General features: G+C 41.0%; 3 protein-coding genes across 4 annotated transcripts in view; 1 reads left to right on the top strand and 2 right to left on the bottom strand.

The window, feature by feature from the left end:
* The first annotated feature begins 1522 nt into the window (after positions 1–1522).
* On the top strand, positions 1523–2305 carry LOC107046797. Its single transcript, XM_015269506.1, has 4 exons — positions 1523–1684; positions 1751–1865; positions 1934–2090; positions 2170–2305. Exons 1-4 carry the CDS (start codon positions 1523–1525, stop codon positions 2303–2305), a joined length of 570 nt encoding a protein of 189 aa, XP_015124992.1.
* An 82-nt stretch (positions 2306–2387) lies between these two features.
* Positions 2388–15758, bottom strand: LOC107046808. 2 transcript variants are annotated; one of them, XM_015269520.1, is made up of 15 exons: positions 15612–15758; positions 15366–15479; positions 13062–13493; positions 7080–12831; positions 6881–6950; positions 6575–6649; positions 5665–5848; positions 4720–4836; positions 4458–4634; positions 4205–4372; positions 4000–4089; positions 3832–3874; positions 3196–3305; positions 2980–3110; positions 2388–2632 (listed from the first exon to the last, which is right to left on the bottom strand). In XM_015269520.1, the coding sequence occupies exons 1-15, from the start codon at positions 15756–15758 to the stop codon at positions 2614–2616; spliced, it is 7629 nt and encodes a 2542-aa protein (XP_015125006.1). In that variant the 3' UTR covers positions 2388–2613. The 2 variants fall into 2 exon arrangements, with proteins under 2 accessions (XP_015125006.1, XP_015125007.1); XM_015269521.1 differs by lacking the exon at positions 2388–2632 and having other exon boundaries at positions 3013–3105.
* A 1342-nt stretch (positions 15759–17100) lies between these two features.
* The window catches only part of LOC107046806 (adenylate cyclase type 2), a 36044-nt gene continuing 30980 nt past the window's right edge, over positions 17101–22164 (bottom strand). Inside the window, exons 13-17 of the mRNA XM_015269515.2 lie at positions 21350–21581; positions 21097–21257; positions 19405–19897; positions 18359–18476; positions 17101–17856 (exon numbers count right to left, since the gene is read on the bottom strand). Coding sequence (XP_015125001.1) covers positions 17591–17856; positions 18359–18476; positions 19405–19897; positions 21097–21257; positions 21350–21581 — 1270 coding nt within the window. The 3' untranslated portion in view covers positions 17101–17590. The remainder of the gene's footprint in view (positions 17857–18358; positions 18477–19404; positions 19898–21096; positions 21258–21349; positions 21582–22164) is intronic.

The raw sequence follows: 22164 nt of genomic DNA, 5'->3' as shown, positions 1-22164 counted from the left end.
GCTAGGTATTGTCGATGGAAAAATCCTTACAGACTATCATTTGGGAAAAAAACTTATCCTGTAAATTACTCTCCGAAAGACAGTGCATTTTATCCACAAAAAATCCTAGATTCAATCAATTCCGAAAACAAATGTTCTCTCTCAATCACCCGCAAACGTATGAACCTGATTATCTTAGCCGTAAAAAAATCCTGAAATAATTATTTTAGAGAATTTCATTGATTATGGAAAAAGCCCTGGAAAGCTCATCGCCAAATTTCGGAACGAGTACGAAAGAATTTCGGATAGGGTGAAGGGTAGGTAGGTCAGTAGACTAGAGCGTAGCATAACGACCCAAGCTCTAGCATCGCTCCTGTCAGTACGAAAGCTCCACCCGATGGGGAGGCTATAGCCTATCATGTGCAGGTATTCGTCTGCGCATGAATGATGCGACCTTCACGGTCCCCTCCCACTGACCTCAGAGGTGGTAGGGATCGGAGATCAACGACACCTTCTACAAGGGGAGCTTCAGGGTTAAAGTTTTATCGACCTTGGATAGGATCAAAGACCAGTGACCCTGACCACAAGAGGGGGAGAAAGACAAAGCTCGACAGTCTGTAATCATTGGTGCACGCTGTCGAGCTTTTCACGGCCATTTTCCATCAATTATTCAATGGAAACGGCGCCGATTCGTTGAAAAAGTTATCGAAAAATTCCACTTCTACCGAGGTTTTCCGAGAATCCAGACAGTACTCCAGGTACAGGGGTCGCAGACGTGTTATTTTCTACTTTGCTGAACAGCGAAGCGCGCACCTAACTTTTCTGGGCGCTCGTCGGGAGCAATCACGCATACATTTTTCATCAACTAGGTACCCTGGTAGAATCCTGGGAGGTCTCGAGGAAAAATTGATTGTTGATGCTCTCAGTGGAGGAGCGCAGTTCAGTTCGACTACATCGGAGAAACCCGGAGGACCTGCCTGACCAAGCGCTCTTAGCAGACGTCGCTTACGACTTGGAAAGATTCTACAACTCACGAGTCTCGTAGTAAGTGGAACTTAAACTTCAATCATTATCAGATAACCCATTCACGAGTGTTGCTCAATCCTTCACGCCTAAAACACAGTTTCGTCAGCAGTTTTTTTTTTTACTTTTGACTCATGTAATTAAGTCAACTCATACTTTTCTCTTCTTCTTAATGATGATGGCTCTCATCTAACTTATGGTAGGTTTCATGCTGCGATGCACTGATTGTTGGTAATTTATTTTATGCAAAGTAAAAGTGCGAGGCTTTCACCTTTTATTTCCGTCAGATACTCAAATTGACAGTTGAACAATATATCATTACGCGACACTTGTAACAATGGAGAAAAATAGAACATGATGACTGGAGAATTTCAACGTGGTTACACATGACTAATATTGCGATGCACTTTGACGAATCCACTGTCTTTATAAACGTCATCCAAAGCACGACACACGCAGTCTTCATTCAGCTACTTCACACTATAAGTCCGTCCTTTTCTTAATTTTTGACACAATTAGAATGAAGTTCGTCACCAGCATTACGATCTTTGGAATAATCATCAGTTCCGTGTCAGTGCAAAGTGGTGCAAATGTTGTTTTCGAGAAAGAAAATCAAGAAAAATCGGGATCCATTGTCGGTGAAATAACACAAGAGTTATTTAAAAAATCACGGAGCAATCAGGTACGTGAGCATGGTCTCAAGAGTCTTCACTTGCAACAATGATTTGCCCTTCAATTATTCTTTCAGATCGTCAATTTGAATTTGTCAGCTGTTCTTTTACTACTACTGCTGAAAGCAGCCGCACTCGGTGCAACATATATTGGAAATTCTGATCGCTACAGAGGTCGAAAATTCGGCGAAGGTAAAGATTTGAGACACATCATTCTGTGAAACATCTAATACTTGATATTTTAAATCTCCACAATCAAGCAGAAAATCTTGTATCAGCGGAGGAAATGACATTGGCCCTTGGCTACTTGATTGGGGACAATTGTTTGTATCGCGCGGCGTGTGAAGTGCCAGAAACTGCAAGAGAGTATCTCGCAACTATTGACATGATTGTGGAGGCTATGAAAATCATTCCACAGTAATTTTTTTTTTCCACTAAAAGAAAAATTTCAGTATAAAAACTGTAGGTTCTTTATGTGATTTCCGTTCAATTTTAGGGCATCACCCGTCGACAATAAATACGAGAAAAAAATAGCAGAATTCCGCAAGGCAATTGAATATGGAGAATTAAAACGCTGTCCGTCTGAGTATACTTGTAAAAAAGGGAGCATCAACTTCGCACTGCCTGAATAACAGTGACTGTTATCTTCATGACTTAATGAAAAACTTCACTAAAACTTTTAAAATTATTTTCAATACATAAATACACCCATATGATTCTTTTTCTCAGATGAATTGGTACCTCATTTCTTCCACTGCACTTAATTGAACATTTATTTGTGATACATACATTTCAGAGACAAATCGTCGATTAACTTAGACTAAGTATTGAGTTGCAAAATGTGACCAGAGTTAAAGGTCTAATTTCTACGCATCATCTTAATTATCATTTCTTATCGATACACGTCTTTCAGCAATCAGGGTATTCCCATTTTAATTCATTAAGACAACTTGAAAAACCTGGAATGAATGGATTAAATACTTATGTACATTGATTTGATGTATGTAAATGAACAATGAACACTGAAGTATTGCTAAAGCCAAGGATGCCAACTCCATGCGTACGAGGTATGAAAATTCCAGCATTGCCATAATGATTCAATTCATTCCGTAAAAATACTCTGAATAGGTCAGAGTATTACGCAATGAATGAAAAAAAATTTATAAAATATGTATACCATTAATACATAAAAAAATAACCCAAACAAAGCCTAAGTCTGCGGTAATTTATCAGAAATAATTAAATTGCAAAGCTTGCAACTGTGGTCTAATGCCATGGAGAATTTTTAAAATGTGGTCATATGTACTTGGTACGTGTGAGTGCACTGCCACCCTTAGTAGGATCCATCATTCTGTTCCAATTTGTCTGGCCCACCACAAATCCCACAGCTCGCATTTTTTCCTGCTCCTTTTGCTCCTCCAAATCAGCCCACCTAACCTACGATAAACATTTTTTAACATTTTTTTATGTTCATCAATTGATATTAAGCTGGAAACAGGTGATCTATGGGACAATCACTTACCCGTTTCTTTCCAGAGTTATCTTCCATATTGTAATAATCTGGGACTTGTAGGAAGTCTTCCATTGTTTGAGGTTTTCCATCATTCTTGCGTGTTAAACCGTCCAGTCGATCTGGAATTTATGTAGAATTAATTTAAGACCCTAGGGGTTAATCATCTGATCTATTCTTTCTCCAGAAAATCTACGGTATGTTTATGATTTAATTTTATTGAGGTGTTTATTCATCCTAGAGACCACACGACCGACTATTATCGTGAAAAATTCTATAAAAATATTCCGAATTCGATAAAGACCCTAGGGTTAATCGTCTGATTTCGTCGTTCCTCAAAAGGTTTTCCCCTTGAGTAATTTTTTACAGATGCTTCTAGGGATCTGTAATTTCTGTTGATGGGTTCTTAAAAAAAATGAACTAGCCCCAAGGAGAACCTACATTTGGGCAGAAACGCCGATGTGTTTACGATGCAATTCCATTAAGGAATTTACCCACCCTGGACCACAAAACCGACTATTATCGTGATAATCTCAATTGGTAAGAGCATCAAGCTCAGTAATCTGAAGGTTGTGAGTTCAAATCCCGCCTGACAAAAATTATAAAGAAAAAAATTACTACTGATGTTTCTGATAACAATGTACATACCCAGTTTGTCCTCTGCCTCCATTTTCTCCCATTTGCTAACGCCCTGAAATATAGAAACATAATTGATAAGTTTGTTCAGAAAATGTCTATAATATTTAAGGGTGTACGTCAAGAACCAGCTGAACTGGCCTGGGTTATGGAGGAGAGGGTTATATTTCTGACCCTCACCGTGGAAGTCGTGCCATCCTCTTGACTATCCTGACTGTCATCGTTTCCCTCCCCTTGCTTTTTCAACGATTGGGCTTCTTCCATCTGAACCTAAAATTTATCCCGAAATAAGGTATGAGGGAAACTAATAGGTGGTTAAGACAATGAGAATGTCTGATTCAACTGCATACAGGATTCAACAAAAGTTAGTGATTACTGAATATACCTCTTCAATTACGTCCTCCTGTAAAAGCGAGGAAACATCCAATTTCTGATGATAACTAGGTGTTGGCTCGAAGTAGTCGATAATCCTGTTTATCTCATCCTCCGTGCGGTTGTGAATGTTACGTTTCAAGCAGATAGCAACATCCATGTCCATTTCAACGACGAACACCTTAAAATTGACCCAAATCATAAATGAGCATATGAATTACCGTAAAAAACAAAGGAGAGCAATCGCTGAGACCCTGACGTCTTACCTTGAATCCTTTTGTCTTGGCAAAACTCCACAGCTCTTCATAATCCGATATTTTTTCATTAATGGCATCAAGAACGATGAAATTGAAGAAACCGTCGGTGATATTCTTCTTGAAAGCCTTGACTAGCGACGCCACATAGCTAGGCTCCATGGCTTCCTCATATTCATACACCATTTCCTATGAGATCCAATAGTATTTTAATCAATAATGCAAGTATATTCAGCCGATTAAGGTAATTATGACTGAGGAAGAATAAATGTACCTTATTTATCACCTTCTTTCCATTATCATCTGTAGTTTCCACATCCTTCTCAACAAGGAAATAATCATCTAGACTGAGAATCCGAGGCGCCGATCCACCCTGCTCCAATTCTTTGTCCTAATGTAGCATGGATGAGGATAATATATTGTAAAGTATGAGCCCGTTTAATAATAAAGAAACAGAGTTTATTAAATAAATTGGGGCGACAAGAAAAATAATGCAATGTTACAATAGAACTGACATGTTCCCTAAACAAGAACGAAGAATGATGGAATAATTAGAAAGAAAGAGACGATCGTACATGAAGGTGATTGAGAAGGAGGAAAAGAACAAGTACGCAACCATGTGAATTTTTGCAGATCGACATTTTTTTAGGTATTATTGCAAGTTTGGCGCAAGTACAGTTGTTTTCAAAATTTTTAGAAGGCAGGTATATATCGGGAGTGTCAAAACGAATCTGACCTATCCTAAGGGTAGCTGCGGGGGGGGAGGAAGTATTTGGAGACCAAAAATCTAATGAAATTTTTGTCTCCCACGCTTTGTGGACGAGTTATTAAGAAAAAAGAGCAGCCAATGACACGTTATTGCCCGATGGAGACATAATCTCCCCTTTCCCATTTAAGACGGAGGAATAATGGTGTTGAATAGCCAATCGATTTCAATCAATTTCAGATATGAATGGAGATATGAATTTATTACGTTGACTCTGATTTTTTAGGTCATATTGCGCTTAGAAACCAAATGACTTTGACGCAGCGTGAAATTCACGACGGGTTCATAATATATGAATTTCCAGAGGGTGATTAGCACTGAGACATTTGAATCCCCAAGGGTCAAACTTTTTGAAGACAAAATCGCAAACAATCGATAGAAATAAAAATCTGGCCCGACCCGTACACTGGAATCTAGAAGTGAGAAAAGGAGGAATGACCAAATGCCACTAACCTTGATGAGTTTTGCCGCAAATGATTTCCCACTGCCAGGTGGCCCCCTGAGGATGATTGCAATCTTAGGTGGTCGAGTTTGCCGCCCCGGACAGCACAATAACTCATCCACCATAGTATAATTCGGTGACTTCCCCAGCTCCAATGTCTTCGGTGGACTGTCATCTTGTTTGTCAGCTGATTGGCTGCAACAAAATTGTCAATCTATGAATATTATACCTTTATATAGCCTTGGACTATGCTTCACACGAATCTTAATAAATTAGGATGCTTAAAATGCATCAAATCTTCCGTAAAACTTGTCGCGAACTATTGTACTGTCGCTCGCATTGAATAAGTAAATGCGTGCGATGTGACGCACGGTGAAAAAAGGTTTCAGTTTGAGATTTTACAAACATCGAATATTGATATCATTCGACAATGCCACTGTCTCGAGAATCGAGTGGATCTCAGATAGCTCGACGGAAAAAAAGTTGAAACAGAAATAAGTAATGCGTAATTTATGAGACGTTGAAAATATCTTAACTAATTCCCAATCACACGAGGAATTGAAAGTGATAATAATGGAAGAGTACGATGTTTTTCGTACATCGTGGTATTTCAAAGCAGATATATCGCAAGAAAATTTCGTCTTGAGATATGTTACTATTCAAAAGTTTAAGAATTGCCGTAAGAATTAGTAGCTTGTTTGATACCGACTTTGCGCGCAACGCGCTGCAATGATTTGACGGTGTCGACTAATTTTTACAGTCATTCCCAACTAAAAATATGCTTTGAAAAAAGAATTTCATGTGTTGAAATCAGAAATACTGCTTCAACAATATAGAAATGCTGGTATTTGTTTCTTTAAAATCCATTTTCATGGAAAAATTCTTTCAACTGTTGGGAAAAATTTAACAATTAATTCATACCTGGCATCCTTCGGAGGAGACGATTCTTTGGAAGTCTTTGTTGTGTTCTCGTGCCGGCTTACATTTCCTTTAGATCTAGTAAAACCGATACACATTCATTCAGAGAGTTTCATGATGCTCAATTCTTGAAACGATTTTTCATTATTATAATTTTTTTTCAGCTCCACAAAATTTTACAACTTGATAAAAATTATGATGCGTAAAAATCGGAATTTTACGACATCAGTGAATAATAAAATCAGTAAAAAATGAGGAAGACTAAAAATATGAAACTCTGAAACAAATGTCATTTTTATATCTTATTACCTTTCATCATCATTGTTAAATTCAGAATCGATATCCATTCGAGATCTCTCGTATTTTTCACGTGTCCTGTCTGTTAGAAGTATGGAAAAAAAATAAACAGAATGAAATTAATATTCTCAAATGATTGAATTCATCAATACAAAAGTGTGAGCTACTCTCGTAGAATTCAAAGGAAGCAGGAATGCATCGTAGAAATTACCTTTGCTAACGCTTCTACGATTTCGATCTTCGCGACGATGCTCCACGTCTCTTTCCCAAGATCTTCCTCGACCTCGTTTATCCCAAGAGTCTCTCTTGTCCATATAGTCATCATAGTCACGGTGGTCCTTATAATCGGGGCCTCTTGGACCAGCACTCCTTCCCAAATCAGGTTTATCCCACGATGAATAGCGGCCACCTCCAAACTCCCTGTGATCCTCACGTTTCCACCGATCATCCATTCTCGGCTCCATCATTCTTGATTCATTCTGCCTCAACATCCGTGCATGTCTTTTCCGCGATTCGTAGGCCCTCATTCCCTCATCGTACTCGCGAAGATTATGATCATTCTCCACCCAGTGCTTGAAATCCAATTTCGGGAAAATCTCGTGATCCGGTGCTCTCAGCTTAAACTTACCGTGTGAATAATCAAAGCATTGCGCGGGTGTCGCGTAATCTTGTTGCACGGGTCGCCTGATGTGGCCGTAATCAATAACCTTTGATGGTACATAGTCATTAAACACCTGATCAGGGACACCGCCACCATGATTATAATTGAACTGCTTCTCCGCGCAAAATTCGCGGATGGGACCTTCACTACGATTACCCGGTTGAATCGGCTCCATGCGACGTGAAAAGGAATTGCGAGCACCGTCTGTTGCAGATTCGTCGAAGCCTTTTTGCACGGGTCCGAGAGGTGCTGGTCGCCCTGATGATGGTATGTCGTCAGGTCGATTGAACGGTTTGTCATCTCTGTTCAGAGGGCCCTTCGGGTCTTGAGGTTCACGATCCATTTCCGATCTTGTCAAGTTGGGTCGTCTATCCGAATCCCTGGGATTCAGCATAGATCCTCCGATAGGTGGCCTCAAGTCGTCCATAGGTTTGTCGAACGGTTGGTTCATCCCATCTCGGAACCGATCAAAAGGTCTGTCACGATCTATCCCACCCAGCATATTTCCTCTTGGCTGGTTCATTGGTCCATCCATATTTATTGATGACATTGGTCCTCGAGGGCCATTGTCACCTGGTCCAAACTTCGAATCAGGTCCTCCTCTAGGAGGCCCGAAAGCCTCGAAAGGTCGAGGCATAAAGTTGTCCGACCCGAATGGCCGATCACGCATATCATTTTGTCCGCGAGGCCCAAAATTATCAAGATCCCGAGGCCTGGGACCCATATTAGGCCCACGCGGGGCGAAACTGTCAGTGTCACCGGGCCGGAATGAATTATTACCCCCTCGGGGGCCAAAGTTGTCACCGTCTCGAGGACCGAATGGTAAGTTACGAGGACCGAAATCATCATCTCGAGGGCCGAATTGGGAATTTGGTCCGCGCGGACCAAAAACTTCGCGATCTCTTGGTCCAAATGGTTGAGGCCCGCGAGGGCCAAAATTATCCAAATCCCTGGGACCAGATTGTGAATTGGGTCCGCGACCGCCGAGATCGTCGTGTCCCCTCGGGGCAAATGGTGCATTTGCATTACGAGGGCCAAAACTATCATTGTCTCTAGGCCCAAATGGCAAATTGGAAGAACGAGGACCAAAATCTCCAGAATCGTTACGGAAACGGTCGTCCATACCGCCAGGCCCAAATGTCCCTGGATTTGGTCGCGGGGCGAAAGGACCGTCATGAGGAATCCGCGGAGAAAATTTCGGATCACCCATATTTCTCATACCAAAAGGAGGTTCATTGGGTCCTCGAAGGGGCCCATCGGGTCCTTGAGGTCCTCCTTGTCCGCTCATTCCTCGATTTCCGAAAAGACCTGGTCCATCAGGTCCTTGAGGCCCTCCTTGTCCGCCCATTCCTCGATTTCCGAAAGGACCTGGTCCATCAGGTCCTTGAGGCCCACCTTGTCCGCTCATTCCTCGATTTCCAAAAGGACCTGCCCCATCAGGTCCTTGAGGCCCTCCTTGTCCGCTCATTCCTCGATTTCCGAAAGGACCTGGCCCATCAGGTCCTTGAGGCCCTCCTTGTCCGCTCATTCCTCGATTTCCGAAAGGACCTGGTCCATCAGGTCCTTGAGGCCCTCCTGGTCCACTCATTCCTCGATTTCCGAAAGGTCCTGGCCCATCAGATCCTTGAGGCCCTCCTTGTCCGCTCAGTCCTCGATTTCCGAAAGGACCGGGCCCATCAGGTCCTTGAGGCCCTCCTTGTCCGCTCATTCCTCGATTTCCGAAAGGACCTGGTCCATTAGGTCCTTGAGGCCCTCCTTGTCCGCTTATTCCTCGATTTCCGAAAGGACCTGGTCCATCAGGTCCTTGAGGCCCTCCTTGTCCGCTCATTCCTCGATTTCCGAAAGGACCGAGTCCATCAGGTCCTTGAGACCCTCCTTGTCCGCTCATTCCTCGATTTCCGAAAGGACCGGGCCCATCAGGTCCTTGAGGCCCTCCTTGTCCGCTCATTCCTCGATTTCCGAAACGACCTGGCCCATCAGGGCCTTGAGGCCCTCCTTGTCCGCTCATTCCTCGATTTCCGGAACCACCTGGTCCATCAGGGCCTTGAGGCCCTCCTTGTCCGCTCATTCCTCGATTTCCGGAACCACCTGGACCGCCAAAAGGCCCATTGAAAAAGTTCCCAGGACGATCGAAAGAATTGCCAGACGATTTTGACTCTGATGGTACGTCATTAGCTATTTGATTGGTTTGTTTCACCGGGCCCAAATCTGGTAATTCTGGCGGAGGCTCCATGTTCAAATCTTCAGGCTTTGGATCATTTTCTCCCATGAATGGCAGTCCATCCGGTTTTTTCACCAGCGGTTCTGGAATCGGTGATGATTCTGCATTAGGATTCACAAAAGGTTCATCTTTTTCATCTGGATCATTGCGATTTGGAACATCAGGTGTCTTGTTCACGTCCCTGTTCCCATCAGTTGACTCCATGGGGCTTTCCATCATATTTGGGTCTATCCAAGGAGGTACTTCCAGGGGTGGTACTTTCTGCGGAGACGCATCCAACGGTGCTGGGGGTTCTCCTCGAGCTCCAAGATTACCTCCTCGTGGTCCAAGATCTCCTGGAGGGGGTCCCATTTCTCGTGAATCGAAGTCTCCCGGACGGGGTCCCATATCTCGCGAATCGAAGTCTCCAGCGCGAGGTCGGAAAGTGTCTCCACCTCGAGAACGGGAATCATCTCGGAACTTGTTATCTGGTCCGCTATCGAGTCCTCCGCTGAATAGTGGTGGTCTAGACGAAGAACTGTTATCCGGTCCGCTATTGGGTCCTCCGCTGAATAGTGGTGGTCTAGACGAAGAGCTGTTATCCGGTCCGCTACTTGGTCCTCCGCTGAATAGTGGTGGTCTAGACGAAGAATTGTTATCCGGTCCGCTATTGGGTCCTCCGCTGAGTAGTGGTGGTCTAGACGAAGAGCTGTTATCTGGTCCAATATTGGGTCCTCCAGAAAATGGGGGTCTAGATGAAGAAATCTGGTCCGGTCCACTCTTGGGTCCTCCACTAAAAGGCGCAGGTCTAGATGAGGGATCAGAGGGTTTAAACACATTCTGTGCTGTTCGTCTCTTTTCCAAAAGGGCTTTCAGCTCTGGTGACATCTCTAGAGGTGCATGATCTAGTCCACTATTGGGTCCTCCTCCGAATGGCCCAGGTCTAGATGAAGGACCATGATCTTGTCCACTATTGGGTCCTCCGCTGAATGGCCCAGGTCTAGAAGGACCATAATCTGGTCCACTATTGGGTCCTCCGCTGAATGGTCCAGGTCTAGAAGGACCACGGTCTGGTCCACTATTGGGTCCTGCGCCGAACAGGCCCGGTCGAGATGAAGGGCCATGATCTGGTCCACTATTGGGTCCTGCGCCGAACAGACCCGGTCTAGATGAAGGACCATGGTCTGGTCCACTATTGGGTCCTGCGCCGAACAGCCCCGGTCTAGATGAAGGACCGTGGTCTGGTCCACTATTGGGTCCTGCGCCGAATAGGCCCGGTCTAGATGAAGGACCATGATCTGGTCCACTGTTCGGTCCTCCGCCGAACGGCCCAGGTCTAGAGGGACCATGATCTGGTCCGCTATTGGGTCCTCCGCCGAATGGTCCAGATCTAGTTGAAGGCCCATGGTCAGGTCCACTATTGGGTCCTCCGCCGAATGGGCCAGATCTAGATGGAGGGCCAAGGTCCAGTCCACTACTAGGTCCTCCGCCGAACGGCCCAGGTCTTGGTAAAAGACCATGATCTGGCCCACTATTAGGTCCTCCGCTGAACGGTCCAGGTCTAGATGAAGGGCCATGAGGAGACATCCGACCATGATCTCCTGACCGATCCCTCGGTAGGAATGGTGCATCGCCGGTGATTTTCCTAAAGCTCTCGCCCAATGATCCAAAGGTACTTACACTCTTCTCGGAGCTCAAAAAAGTACCAGACGGTTTAAACACATTCTGTGCTGTTCGTCTCTTTTCCAGAAGGGCTTTCAGCTCTGGTGACATCTCTAGAGGTGCATCGAATCGATCATTTTTCCCAAAATTCCGTGAGTTAGACCCAAAATTATCCCTCCGATCATTCCCATCCGATGAATCAAATCGATTCATATTGGAACCGAATCGATCACCAGGCATCGATCGATCATCAGACATCGATCTATCCCCTCCAAATCGATCTTTGTTGTCATTAAAACGATTATTCCCGCTGTTGAATCGATCATTCCCACTATTAAAACGACCATCGCCCCCGAATCGATCCTGAGATCCACGATCGAAGTTCGAGCCGAAGGGACCTCTATTGAGGCCAAATCGATCTTGATCCTTCGATTTCTGATCATCATCGAAGCGATTATCACCGAAGCCTCTGTCATTGAATCGGTCTTTAGGAGCAAAGGAATCCGGTCGAAAATCGTTTCGTCCACCAGAGCCAAAGTCCCGTCCGTCTCTGCCAAAGCGATCATTCGGGAAATCCCCACGGCCATCGCCTTGATTCATTCCCCCTGAATTCATACCCCTCGGCCCATCACGATCGAACTGATCATGTCCTCGAAATTGATCATTGGGTCCTCGATCGTTGGGTCCTCGATCGTTAGGTCCTCGATCATTAGGTCCACGATCATTGGGTCCACGATCATTGAATCTATTCTGCTGATTTTGATCGTACGAGTCTCGCTTGAAGGGCATGTTCAGAGGTCCATCTTCACGCCTGCCTTGTCCACTTCCATCCCGAGCATTACTCTGATTCATCTGGGAGTTCATCCCAGAGAAGCCTGTGTTGAATCCTGGGGGCGGCTGCGAGAAGTTATTATCCGGATTTACTGAATTAGGTTGATTAAATCCTGGCATGGCTGATGGCATCGGTGGCGGATTATTCAAAGGCAGCATAGGCGGAGGTTGTGCAAAGTTTGCAAATCCTGGCATGGGCATATTGCCCATATTGTACTGTCCTGGCCACTGTTGCGCTGTCCAGGGATTCTGAGTCATGTCTGGTGCCATGGCGGGTAAAGGTGCTGTCTGCCCTTGCATCGCATTCGGCGCTAGTGTTACAGGTGCTGATCCAGCTGCTGGCATTGGAGCTTGAGATGATTGTTCTTCTGATTGTTCTTTACCTGTTAGTCCAAGAGTCTTTCCAATCCCCAAGAGGTTGTTCAGCAAGCCCTGATTCTCAGTGCTGGACAGGATATTTAGTATCTTGTCACCACCCGGCATGTTCTTCTTCTTCTCTGCCTCTATCTTCGCCTTTTGCGCTTCTCGCTTCTTCCGCATTTGATCACGACGCTCGATCAACTTCTCCCGCCATGCTGTCCACTTTGCTTCGTACTGCTTGTACTGGGCCTAAAAGAAATTACAACCGCTTTTTTTTCCTGTTTATTAGGTAACCAAATTTTTTGCATGGTCTGTTGCACCGAATGAAATGCTTTTTGCAAGTGACCAGAAAAATCTTGGAGTGCTAGACAAACGAAAGGATCACCCAAGTCGCAGGAACTTGGGCTAAAATAAAATCTCAACTTAAAATCTGAGTATGTAGTTTATAATTCCATGGCAAAAAATTTAGATTAACGTACCTTATCCGGATGATTAGCATTCTGTTGTTTCCACTTATTAAATTGTTCTTCCCACTGTTTAAATTGCGCGTCAAATGTTCTTTCAGCTTCAGTGAGTTCATCTTCTTCGTTTTTCAATTTTTTAGCACTATCTGTTACGATGTCAGTATTGGCGCTTCTCTTATTTCCCGAGGTTACTTCATTAGAATTGGCAGGCAATGGAGGTGGTGGACCGAGGGGTAACGGAGGATTCGCGGAATTTTTCGCTGGGAAAAGGGGTAAATTGTTCTGGTGAGGTGGTAGAGACCCGTTATTTGAGAAATTGTACGCGTTCACGGTATCCGGTGGCAAAGGGGGTTTCGTGTTTGTATTCTCCTTGGGAAGTGGAGGAGGCTGAATCACTGATGGAATTCCACCAACGCCTGTTGACATCTGCTTCATCGCGTCCTGATACTGGAAAAAAATTCATTCTTTTTGGTTTCAGCATTATCCCGTTATGTGAAATAGTTCCACCCGTGTTGGTTCCATTGGAGCTGGTATTTTTGGTCCAGAAACCACTCATCCAATAGATTTTTGTCCAAAAGGTACTTCTTCCACTATTATAAATGTCTGACAATGGCAAAATAAACGGAAACTCCTCGGCTCCAATTTTTCATGTTTTTTTTGTTCTTTTCATCAAGAAAATCTAACGCAAACACTTGGAAATTCTGAGGCGAGGAAATTCTATAGAAAATATCGCAATAAAATAAGTTATCTTAAATATAATAAATCTGTTGCCAATTCTTTCCCTGCGATTCACGCAAATACTACTGAAATGGATTTCAATTGTATTTTTACTATTATAGTTTCCCTATTATAGGATCCCTAATCGGTTTTAGGCGATATATTATTGCACTACAGTGCATTCACGGAAAATTCTACAGCTTTCTAAAACATTCCGGAACTTCTTGAAAAACTCTAGAATGTTCTCGAGTTTTCGAGAACATTTTTTAGATTTTTACAATGTTTGGGGATATTCTCGGGTTTTATAGCAAGTTCGAAAAAATCGTTTGGTTTTACAGAGAATTCGAAAAAAAGTCTTAAATTTTCTAGAAAAATCTCTGATTTTTTAGAAAATTCGAGCGAATTCTCAGCTTTTCTAGAAAATTCGAGAGAATTGTCAGCTTTTCTATAAAATTGGAGGATATTTTCGGGTTTCCTAGAAAATTCAATAATATTCTCCGTTTTCTAAAAAAAAAATTGTTTATTCTTATTCTGAGAAAATTGAATACTCAGATTTTGTCGAATCCCTGCAATAAAAAAAAATACCTCCCTGTTTTCGACTTTTCTAGAACACCCGAGAAATCTGAGAGAAATTTGAGGATTTTCCAAAGAAATTAAGAAAATTCTCGCGTGTTCTGTAAAAGTCGAAAACATTGAGGTGTTCTTTTTATTGTACACAGCTACTGTAGAAAAATCGAATTCTATTGATTTTTTTCTGTAGAATATTTTCCATTGAACATTTCAATAAAATCGGCCAAAATCTAATAGAGTTCCAGAGAAATTCAACATAATTGTCTAGCGAATTCGTTAGATTTTTCTATGAAATTTTTTCATGTGTTTATTCAGGCCCTCAACTTGTGGGTAAAAAATATATTTAAAAATCACGCAAGTTCACTCGAACAGAACGATGGTAGACCCACTACATATGAAGAAATTAAATTGAAAAACTGATCGAATTCGCTAGAAAATTCTGATGAAATTCTCAAGAAATTTTATGGGAATTCCATTAAAATTCCAGGGAATTCTCGTTAAAACAGTTTTTTCGCAGATTCTATTAGAGATTTAATAGGAAAAATTCAATAGATTTGAATTTTTCTATTTGAATTTTTCTCTTGAGATTTTTTCTATCAAAATTATTGGACACGGATTTTCTAAGTTTTTTCCGCTATATTTTGTTTTCCTTTCCATAACAGAATCCGAGTGAAAAAAACTTGGCAAATTCATGCCCAAGTATCTTATTTTTTAAAAATTGATGAGAATATTCATATCGAAAAATCGAAATCTATTGACTTTTTTCCATCAGATATCTCTCCTAGAATCACCGAAAAAAAAAAATTTTAACGAGAATTCCATAGAATTTTAATAGAATCCCAATAGAATTTTCTATCGAATTCGCTCAGTTTTGCTGTTAAATTTCTTCAAACATGATAAATTAGACAAAAAAATGGACGACAAAAAGGTGGAGGAATAGACAATACCAATGGACGACTAGTAACTGGACCAAAATCTACAGGACCAAAGAAAACTTGACGAAAAGTACGGGTGCGGCTCCATTTTCCGTACCTTAGCTCCATACTGAGCCTGCCACTGTTGATACTGTTGTTGCCACTGCTGCCATTGGGCCCAATTTTGCTGTTGAGCAGCTGACCATTGCTCAGGGGTATATCCACTCGGTGCCTATCATTTTTCATCTCATGTTAATACAACAAAAATTTCCTCAGGAATATCTTTAAAATTCATTCTTTGTTTTAAAAAAACCGGAAAATCTTCAATGCCTTATGAATAAAATCGTTAGAATTTAACACTTACTGGCTGATTATAATATTGCATGTATGCCTGCATTGTTGCCATGGGATCAGCCCCGGGAGCAGGATAACCGGGCCCTGCCGGTGTCTGTGGCATCGACCCGGTAACAGTAGTGGCAGTCGGTAACTGCCATGGATTCCAGTTTTGCATTGTATGATTTTTTTTTTCAGTTATATGTTATCTCTTTCGTTCAATTACATTTAAATCTTGAATTATAACCAGCAATGATCATTAGCTACGGCATGTTGAGGGTGTAATAGGGGCTCTCGGTTTCGTTCAGACGCTATTCAAGGTTCAAAGAAAATTCTTATTACTAAAATTTCGATATGGTAATCTTATCAATACTATTATAAACAATTATAAACAAAATTAACGAGTAGATATTGCTCATGTTGCAGGAATTGTTCAAATTTCCAGGTAAATTTCTAGTTCAAGTGAATCAATGGAGTCGCCAACAGTTCATAAATCATGAGCTGTGGAAATTTTAGATATTGCAAAATGCTTCCAGATGCAGCAGATTGGCCTTTGCTAACGAAAAGGACTGTGCATTGTAAACAAATAAAATGAATTATTTATTATTATAAAATAAATTATTTTAAAAATACCGTAAAGTATCGCAGCATCAGGTAATCGATAGCGGCTGTGTACTTTTTCTATTCAGTGAGATTAATCTCAGAACGAAAATGTAAAAAAAATTATCAGAGGTGAGTTGTGTTCAGTTGTACTGACAATAAGAAACAAAAACCGATAAAATAAATTATGTATTGTTTCGTTCGTGTTTCCTACCGTCGCGGAGTCAATAGGACAACCCCTGTGGGGTGTGACGGAGATGCCGAATGGCTGTGGCATTGATGAGGAGTAAAATTAAAAAACGCTCAGAAAAATCAATAAAAAAATTATAAATTGAGTCTGTACTCTGGTGCTTGCACTGAGCCAGATAAAATTAGTCGCCTCTTGAGATTGAATTTTTGTCGAAACTTGTGGAGAACGGAAAGTTGTTTAGGTTAAACCGTAATTTAGCGAAAGTTCAACATCAGAATCGAGTGATGCTCTCAACCATAAAATATTCACTGCAATTGTTGTATTTTTTTTACAAGTGAACGACGCCCCGAATACCATAACTGCATGGTTGTTTTTTCTTTGCGGTGAAAATGGAGTTTTTATGCTCAAACAAAATGGATGTCCTGCGTACTTACATTTAGACGGGGTAACTAAATCCTCAATGGGGAAACCGGGAGGGATGCGCGTTACGACGAGCAACTTAACGATCGAGACTAGTTATTCCGCGGCTTTTTTCCGATTAATAATGATGCTTCGACAAACACTTGGCCAGACATACGCATTAGCACTGAACAGCACTGAGTTTTTGCACGGGACTGGTGCGCCTGTGTGAAATGCCGTATGGGTGACGCTTGGGAAATGCCGCTTCTACCATCTGGGGGCGATGCCCCGCACTAGATCCACCAGAGAGGGTAAAGGTCGGTAAGAAGAATTTCCAGACAAAAAATATTTATTAATTTTCTTCACAACAATGAGACAACAAGATTTGATTTACAACATTCATAAAATTTCGCATAAATACACATGCATGAGATCATTAGAGTTAAAATAATTTACAATTTTAGGGGGGGGGGGAATGCACTTTTGTTTTCTGAATTTAATATTTATTTGTCGTTATTAAAATATTCTTCCTGTATTAGGAGAGTGGGGTAAAATGTATACTTTAAACTTTTGTGTTAATTACTCATAACTGAGAAACAAATTCATCAATTGAGCTCAGTTTAGGCTGATCACAAAGGGAAATTAGGATTTTAGGAATTAGGTTTAGGAAATTAGGATTTTCCCACCTTGTGTCGAATGACTTTTTCGTTCGTTGTTTTCAGAAGATAAACGAATAAGGTGTCGACAATCACAATTTTAGAATACAATGATAATTTCCACTGTTCTTATGCGATTAAAATATGTACAAAATTATGAGATTGCTAGTAATTGTCCTCTTTACCATCGAAAGGGGTTTTCACGAAGTAGGTTGTCAAGGTGCCTTTTCCTTTGACGTAGGTCGGCCCACGGCAGATGAGCTCGTAGCCCGCGTTTTTCAGTATTTTCGCGGTATCTTCGGTTACTTGGAGTCGTCCCATCTCACCGCAACTGTCCATTCTAGAGGCCACGTTGACAGTGTTCCCCCAGATATCGTATTGGGGCTTTTGGGCACCCACTACGCCGGCTATCACCGGGCCGTGGTTCAGGCCTGTTCATCAGAGCGGAATTGATTATTACGATGAGATACGATGACAGGATTTTTAATGGAGTGACTTGAATTTTGTTTTCCACACACGTAACATATTGACGAAAAAAATATTCAAGTTTTTTTTTCATTCCAATTTCTTAATTTTTTCGATTTTTTTTATTATTTAGCGGCTTTGAAAAATGAATGATCAAAAAATTAAAAAAAATTGTAGCTTATTCATGTGTCATGGCCTTCAATTTGCATCATGCTACGATATTAGCGTCTCTATCAATTCGGAACGAAAAACATTTTTAAATCGAAAAATTGGAATTTTCAAAAAACCTCACAGATTTTTTTTCGTCACTATATTATGTATGATAACCAAAATTCAAGGCAATCCATCAAAAATCTTGCCCATGAGATTATTTTGAAGCATTTTCGTCTGCACCCACATGTCGGCAAATGAAAAAATGAAAACCCATTTTTTTCTAATTTTTTTCTAACTCAATTTTTCTGCACTCACCCATTCTCAATTTAAACCGCTGAAAGGATTCTCTATTAATTTGATCGAGAATAGTCATGAGGGCGATGGCAAACTCCACGAGAACAATCACATTGTGTTCTTGCTGTTTCATCAGGTCCTAAATACAAACAGAATGGAATCGTTAGTATTCTCCCGATGAAAGCGACGAGCACCGACAAATCATCGCAATGAATGTAATTCAGTTAATGCCGATTTTACATTCGAAATTACATCCCCGGTATTTTGATGGGAATATATTATTGACCGCTCTGGAGCGTAATAGCAATTAATCGAGAGAACCACTTCACGAAAATCTCAGTAATGACAACGCGAAGGCTGTTTAGTGCAATTAATTCAATTTGAAATAATAATCGGAGATAATTAATTACAGAAAGCTTTGTTTTCTTTACTATCAAACAGATATTTAAAATAAATGAGATTTGTAATTCCGAAAAAATTTTGTAAAAAAACGTTGCGAATTTGCTAGACAATTCTATATTTATTTCTATAGAACTCTATTCTATTCTATAGTCTTACTCTTCAATAGAATTCGATTTTTCTATACAACTTATTCTATTGAGATATTTTCTGTAGAACTTCCTAGACTCATATTGTTTAAAGTTTTTTTTCATTGTATTTCTCTTTTTATCAAAAAAATTGAAGAAGAAAACTTGGAGAATTTGAGCCGAAGAATTCTATTGTATTCTATAGAATATTTTCTGTTAAATATTTCCATAGAAATCCAATAGAATTGTCTAGCGAATCCGTTAGGTTTTTCTATGAAAGTTTTTCCGCATGTGTCGCTTGCAGAGAAAAAATAAATTTCTTACAACTAAATCTATTTTCACAGTAAAAAAATTTTCTTGTCCAGACATTCTTCGAATGTTGAGCTCATGCGCAACATTTGAAGCAGAATGCTCATATTTTTTTATCAGTGAATGATGAATGATGTTTTTCGCTTTCGAATGGATGCGATTTTTTTCGATTCCCTAATTTTGCTTGGGAATGACTCAGGGTATCATGAAACGAGAAGAAATGATATTTACCTTCTCGTTTACATCTTCCTTTCCTGGACTCAACCCAGCAGCAAGCATGTACGTACTCCCAATAGTCTTAATCTTCTCGATTCCCGAGAATTTCGGCTTAAGCAGAAGCTTATCAAAATCACAAATAATCTCATTGAGTAGCCTCAGACACTCCAGCCCCTGTTTATTAATATCAGTCTCATCGTAAAATTCCTTGTAATTCGGTATCGACGCAAACATCACGGCGATACTGCTGTATCTCTCGTGGTACAAGTCCTGGGTGACCTGGGTGGAGAGGAAGTGGTCGGCCACGTGAGCCGGAAGGATATTCTCCAGTAGAATCTTATTTATACCACGCATTGTTTCCACTTCGTCTTGCTCTACTCTGAGCTTTGTCTTCCACAAAAAATCTGTTCTCGTTGTGAATTCAATTTGTCGGTCGAGTACGTGGAGGATAAGGGCGATGGTGCAGAGGAGGTAGCCAATTTGTATGAGATGATTTATTCCGGAGAATCTAGAGAATTGAAAAAGGAATGTGGAATGGATTCATTGAATTTTGCGAATGGAGAAAAAAATGAATAGATTATTGAATTGATTTATCGAGAGTTCGTTGTTGTTCATCATAAATTCTTGTTGTTGTTTTCCAATTTTAATATTGGGGGGCTTTGCTCAGGGATCTCAGGGGGGCTTTGCCCCCCCCCTCGATTATTGAACTGATTTATCGAGAGATTATTGTTGTGTATTATGAATTGTTGTTATTCTTCTTATATTTTTATATCCCGGGAGCTTTGCTCAGCAACCCCAGGGGGGCTTCGCCCCCCCTCGATTATTAAAGTGGTTTATCGAGAGATTTTTGGTGTGTATTCTTCTTCTTGGATTTTTATACTAGGAGGCTTCGCCTCCTGATCATCTCGCTCGTCAACTCCAGGAGGGGCTCCGCCCCCCTCGACTGTTTTTTTCCTCGGGAAGTACAACCATACATTTTCCATTCATCATTAATAAATGTTGAATATAATATTTTTATTAGCAAGGCTTTGGTTATCAACCCCAAGGGGGCTTAGCCCCCCCTCTCGATTGTTAAATTAATTTATTAAGAAAGCCTTGTTGTACATCATGAATTGTTATTATTCTCTTCATTTTTTCTATACTAACGGGCTTCTCCCATGCTTGTCTCACTTGCCAACCTCAAGAGGGGCTTCGCCCCCCCCCCTCGACTGATTTTCTTTTCTAGTGAAGTACCGTACAATATCTTCCATTCAACAACAATAAATGTTGAATATATATTTTCATTAAGGAGACTTTGCTTACCAACTCCAGGAGGGGCTCGGCCCCCCTCGAGTATCGAATTGACTTATCGAGAGATTATTGTTGTGTGTTATGAATTATTGTTATTCTCCTTGTATGTTATACTGAGGTACTTCACACCCTGCTTATCCCGCTCGCCAACTCGCGGGGGGGCTGCGCCCCCCTCGACAGTTTTTCTTTCCCAATGAAGTACAATCCTTAAATATTTTTCCTTCATCAATACCCTTATGACCCTCACCTTCAAGAGTCTTATCAAGCTTCTGACCCTCAAGATCTGTCCATCCACCCGGGGCCTGAATTTTTACCCTAATTTTTTTTATTACATGCATCATTTCACACATACTCTATCTTACAGAACCAAATATCAAAAATCCGGGATCAAAGAGAATTTATCAGCCAGAAACTCACTCGCTCTCGCCACCATAGTAGTCCCCAATCATCGGATTGTAGTGGAACACCGCAAGAACAGAGAATATGGAAAGAATCATGACGAAGAGCTTGAGGAGGAACCCAACTCTCAGATGAACCCATCCAATTATCAGCGCAAGGGTCGCCGAGTGCAAGTAGGCCTGCATCACATTTGTATATGTCATTTGAATAATACGAAGTAATGAAATTAACTGGGGCACTGAAATTGTTTTATAACAGGTGGAGAACTCACTGGTGCCACTCTTGAATTATTTACGTCGACATCGATGATACTAATTAGCCCCGAAGCCACAGCGAGCACTGCTGTGATCAGATAGACAGCTATTCTGATGCCACGACTCAGGACCATCGGATGACTTGTCTCTTCACAGCCAACAGATGTTCTCTCGGCGTACCAGGATATTCCAGTGAAGGAGAGCAGGGAAATTAGGCCGACTGAGAAGCATCCGTAGACGGTTATACTGCTGTGAGTTTCAAGGGTTAATTCATGGTGAGTGATTTATTGTCATTTAATAAATAATGGATCTATCAATGCAGTTCTGTCAGATTTTTTGGAAATTCTCATTTTTGATGGATATTTGATACCAAAAACTTCACGTACGAGAGAATTTCATAGGAAAAAAAAGAAATCACTGGAAAATTCTATTGAATCGGGATTTCGATTCTATTGAAAAATTTCGCAATTTTTCTGTGTTTTTTGTACTAGAAATGTTTTCTGGAAAATATTTTATAGAAAATTCTTGCGTTCAATTTTTTTATTTAAAAAATTTTTTTTATAAAAAGAGGAGAAAAACAATGGAAAAAACTTGGAAAATTTTGTAGAAAATGTCTTAATGAAAAGATGATATAGAAGAGAAAATTCTACTGATTATTTCTGTAAAATAGTTTCTATAAAAAAAACGCGCCGTAAAACTCCGGAAATCTTCAACAGAATTGCCCTAAAACTAATAGATTGTTAGTAGAAATCCAATAGAATTTTTACCGAATTCGTTAGGTTTGCAATTTCTATCGAATTAATTTATTTATTAAAACGGTTCAGGGTATTTT

This window comes from Diachasma alloeum, unplaced genomic scaffold (genome assembly GCF_001412515.2).
Source record: "Diachasma alloeum isolate Michigan unplaced genomic scaffold, Dall2.0 Dall_scaffold_02004, whole genome shotgun sequence".
Lineage (NCBI taxonomy): Eukaryota > Metazoa > Arthropoda > Insecta > Hymenoptera > Braconidae > Diachasma > Diachasma alloeum.
The sequence above is the reverse complement of the archived record's forward strand: the minus strand, read 5'-3'. Positions and strand labels throughout refer to the sequence as shown.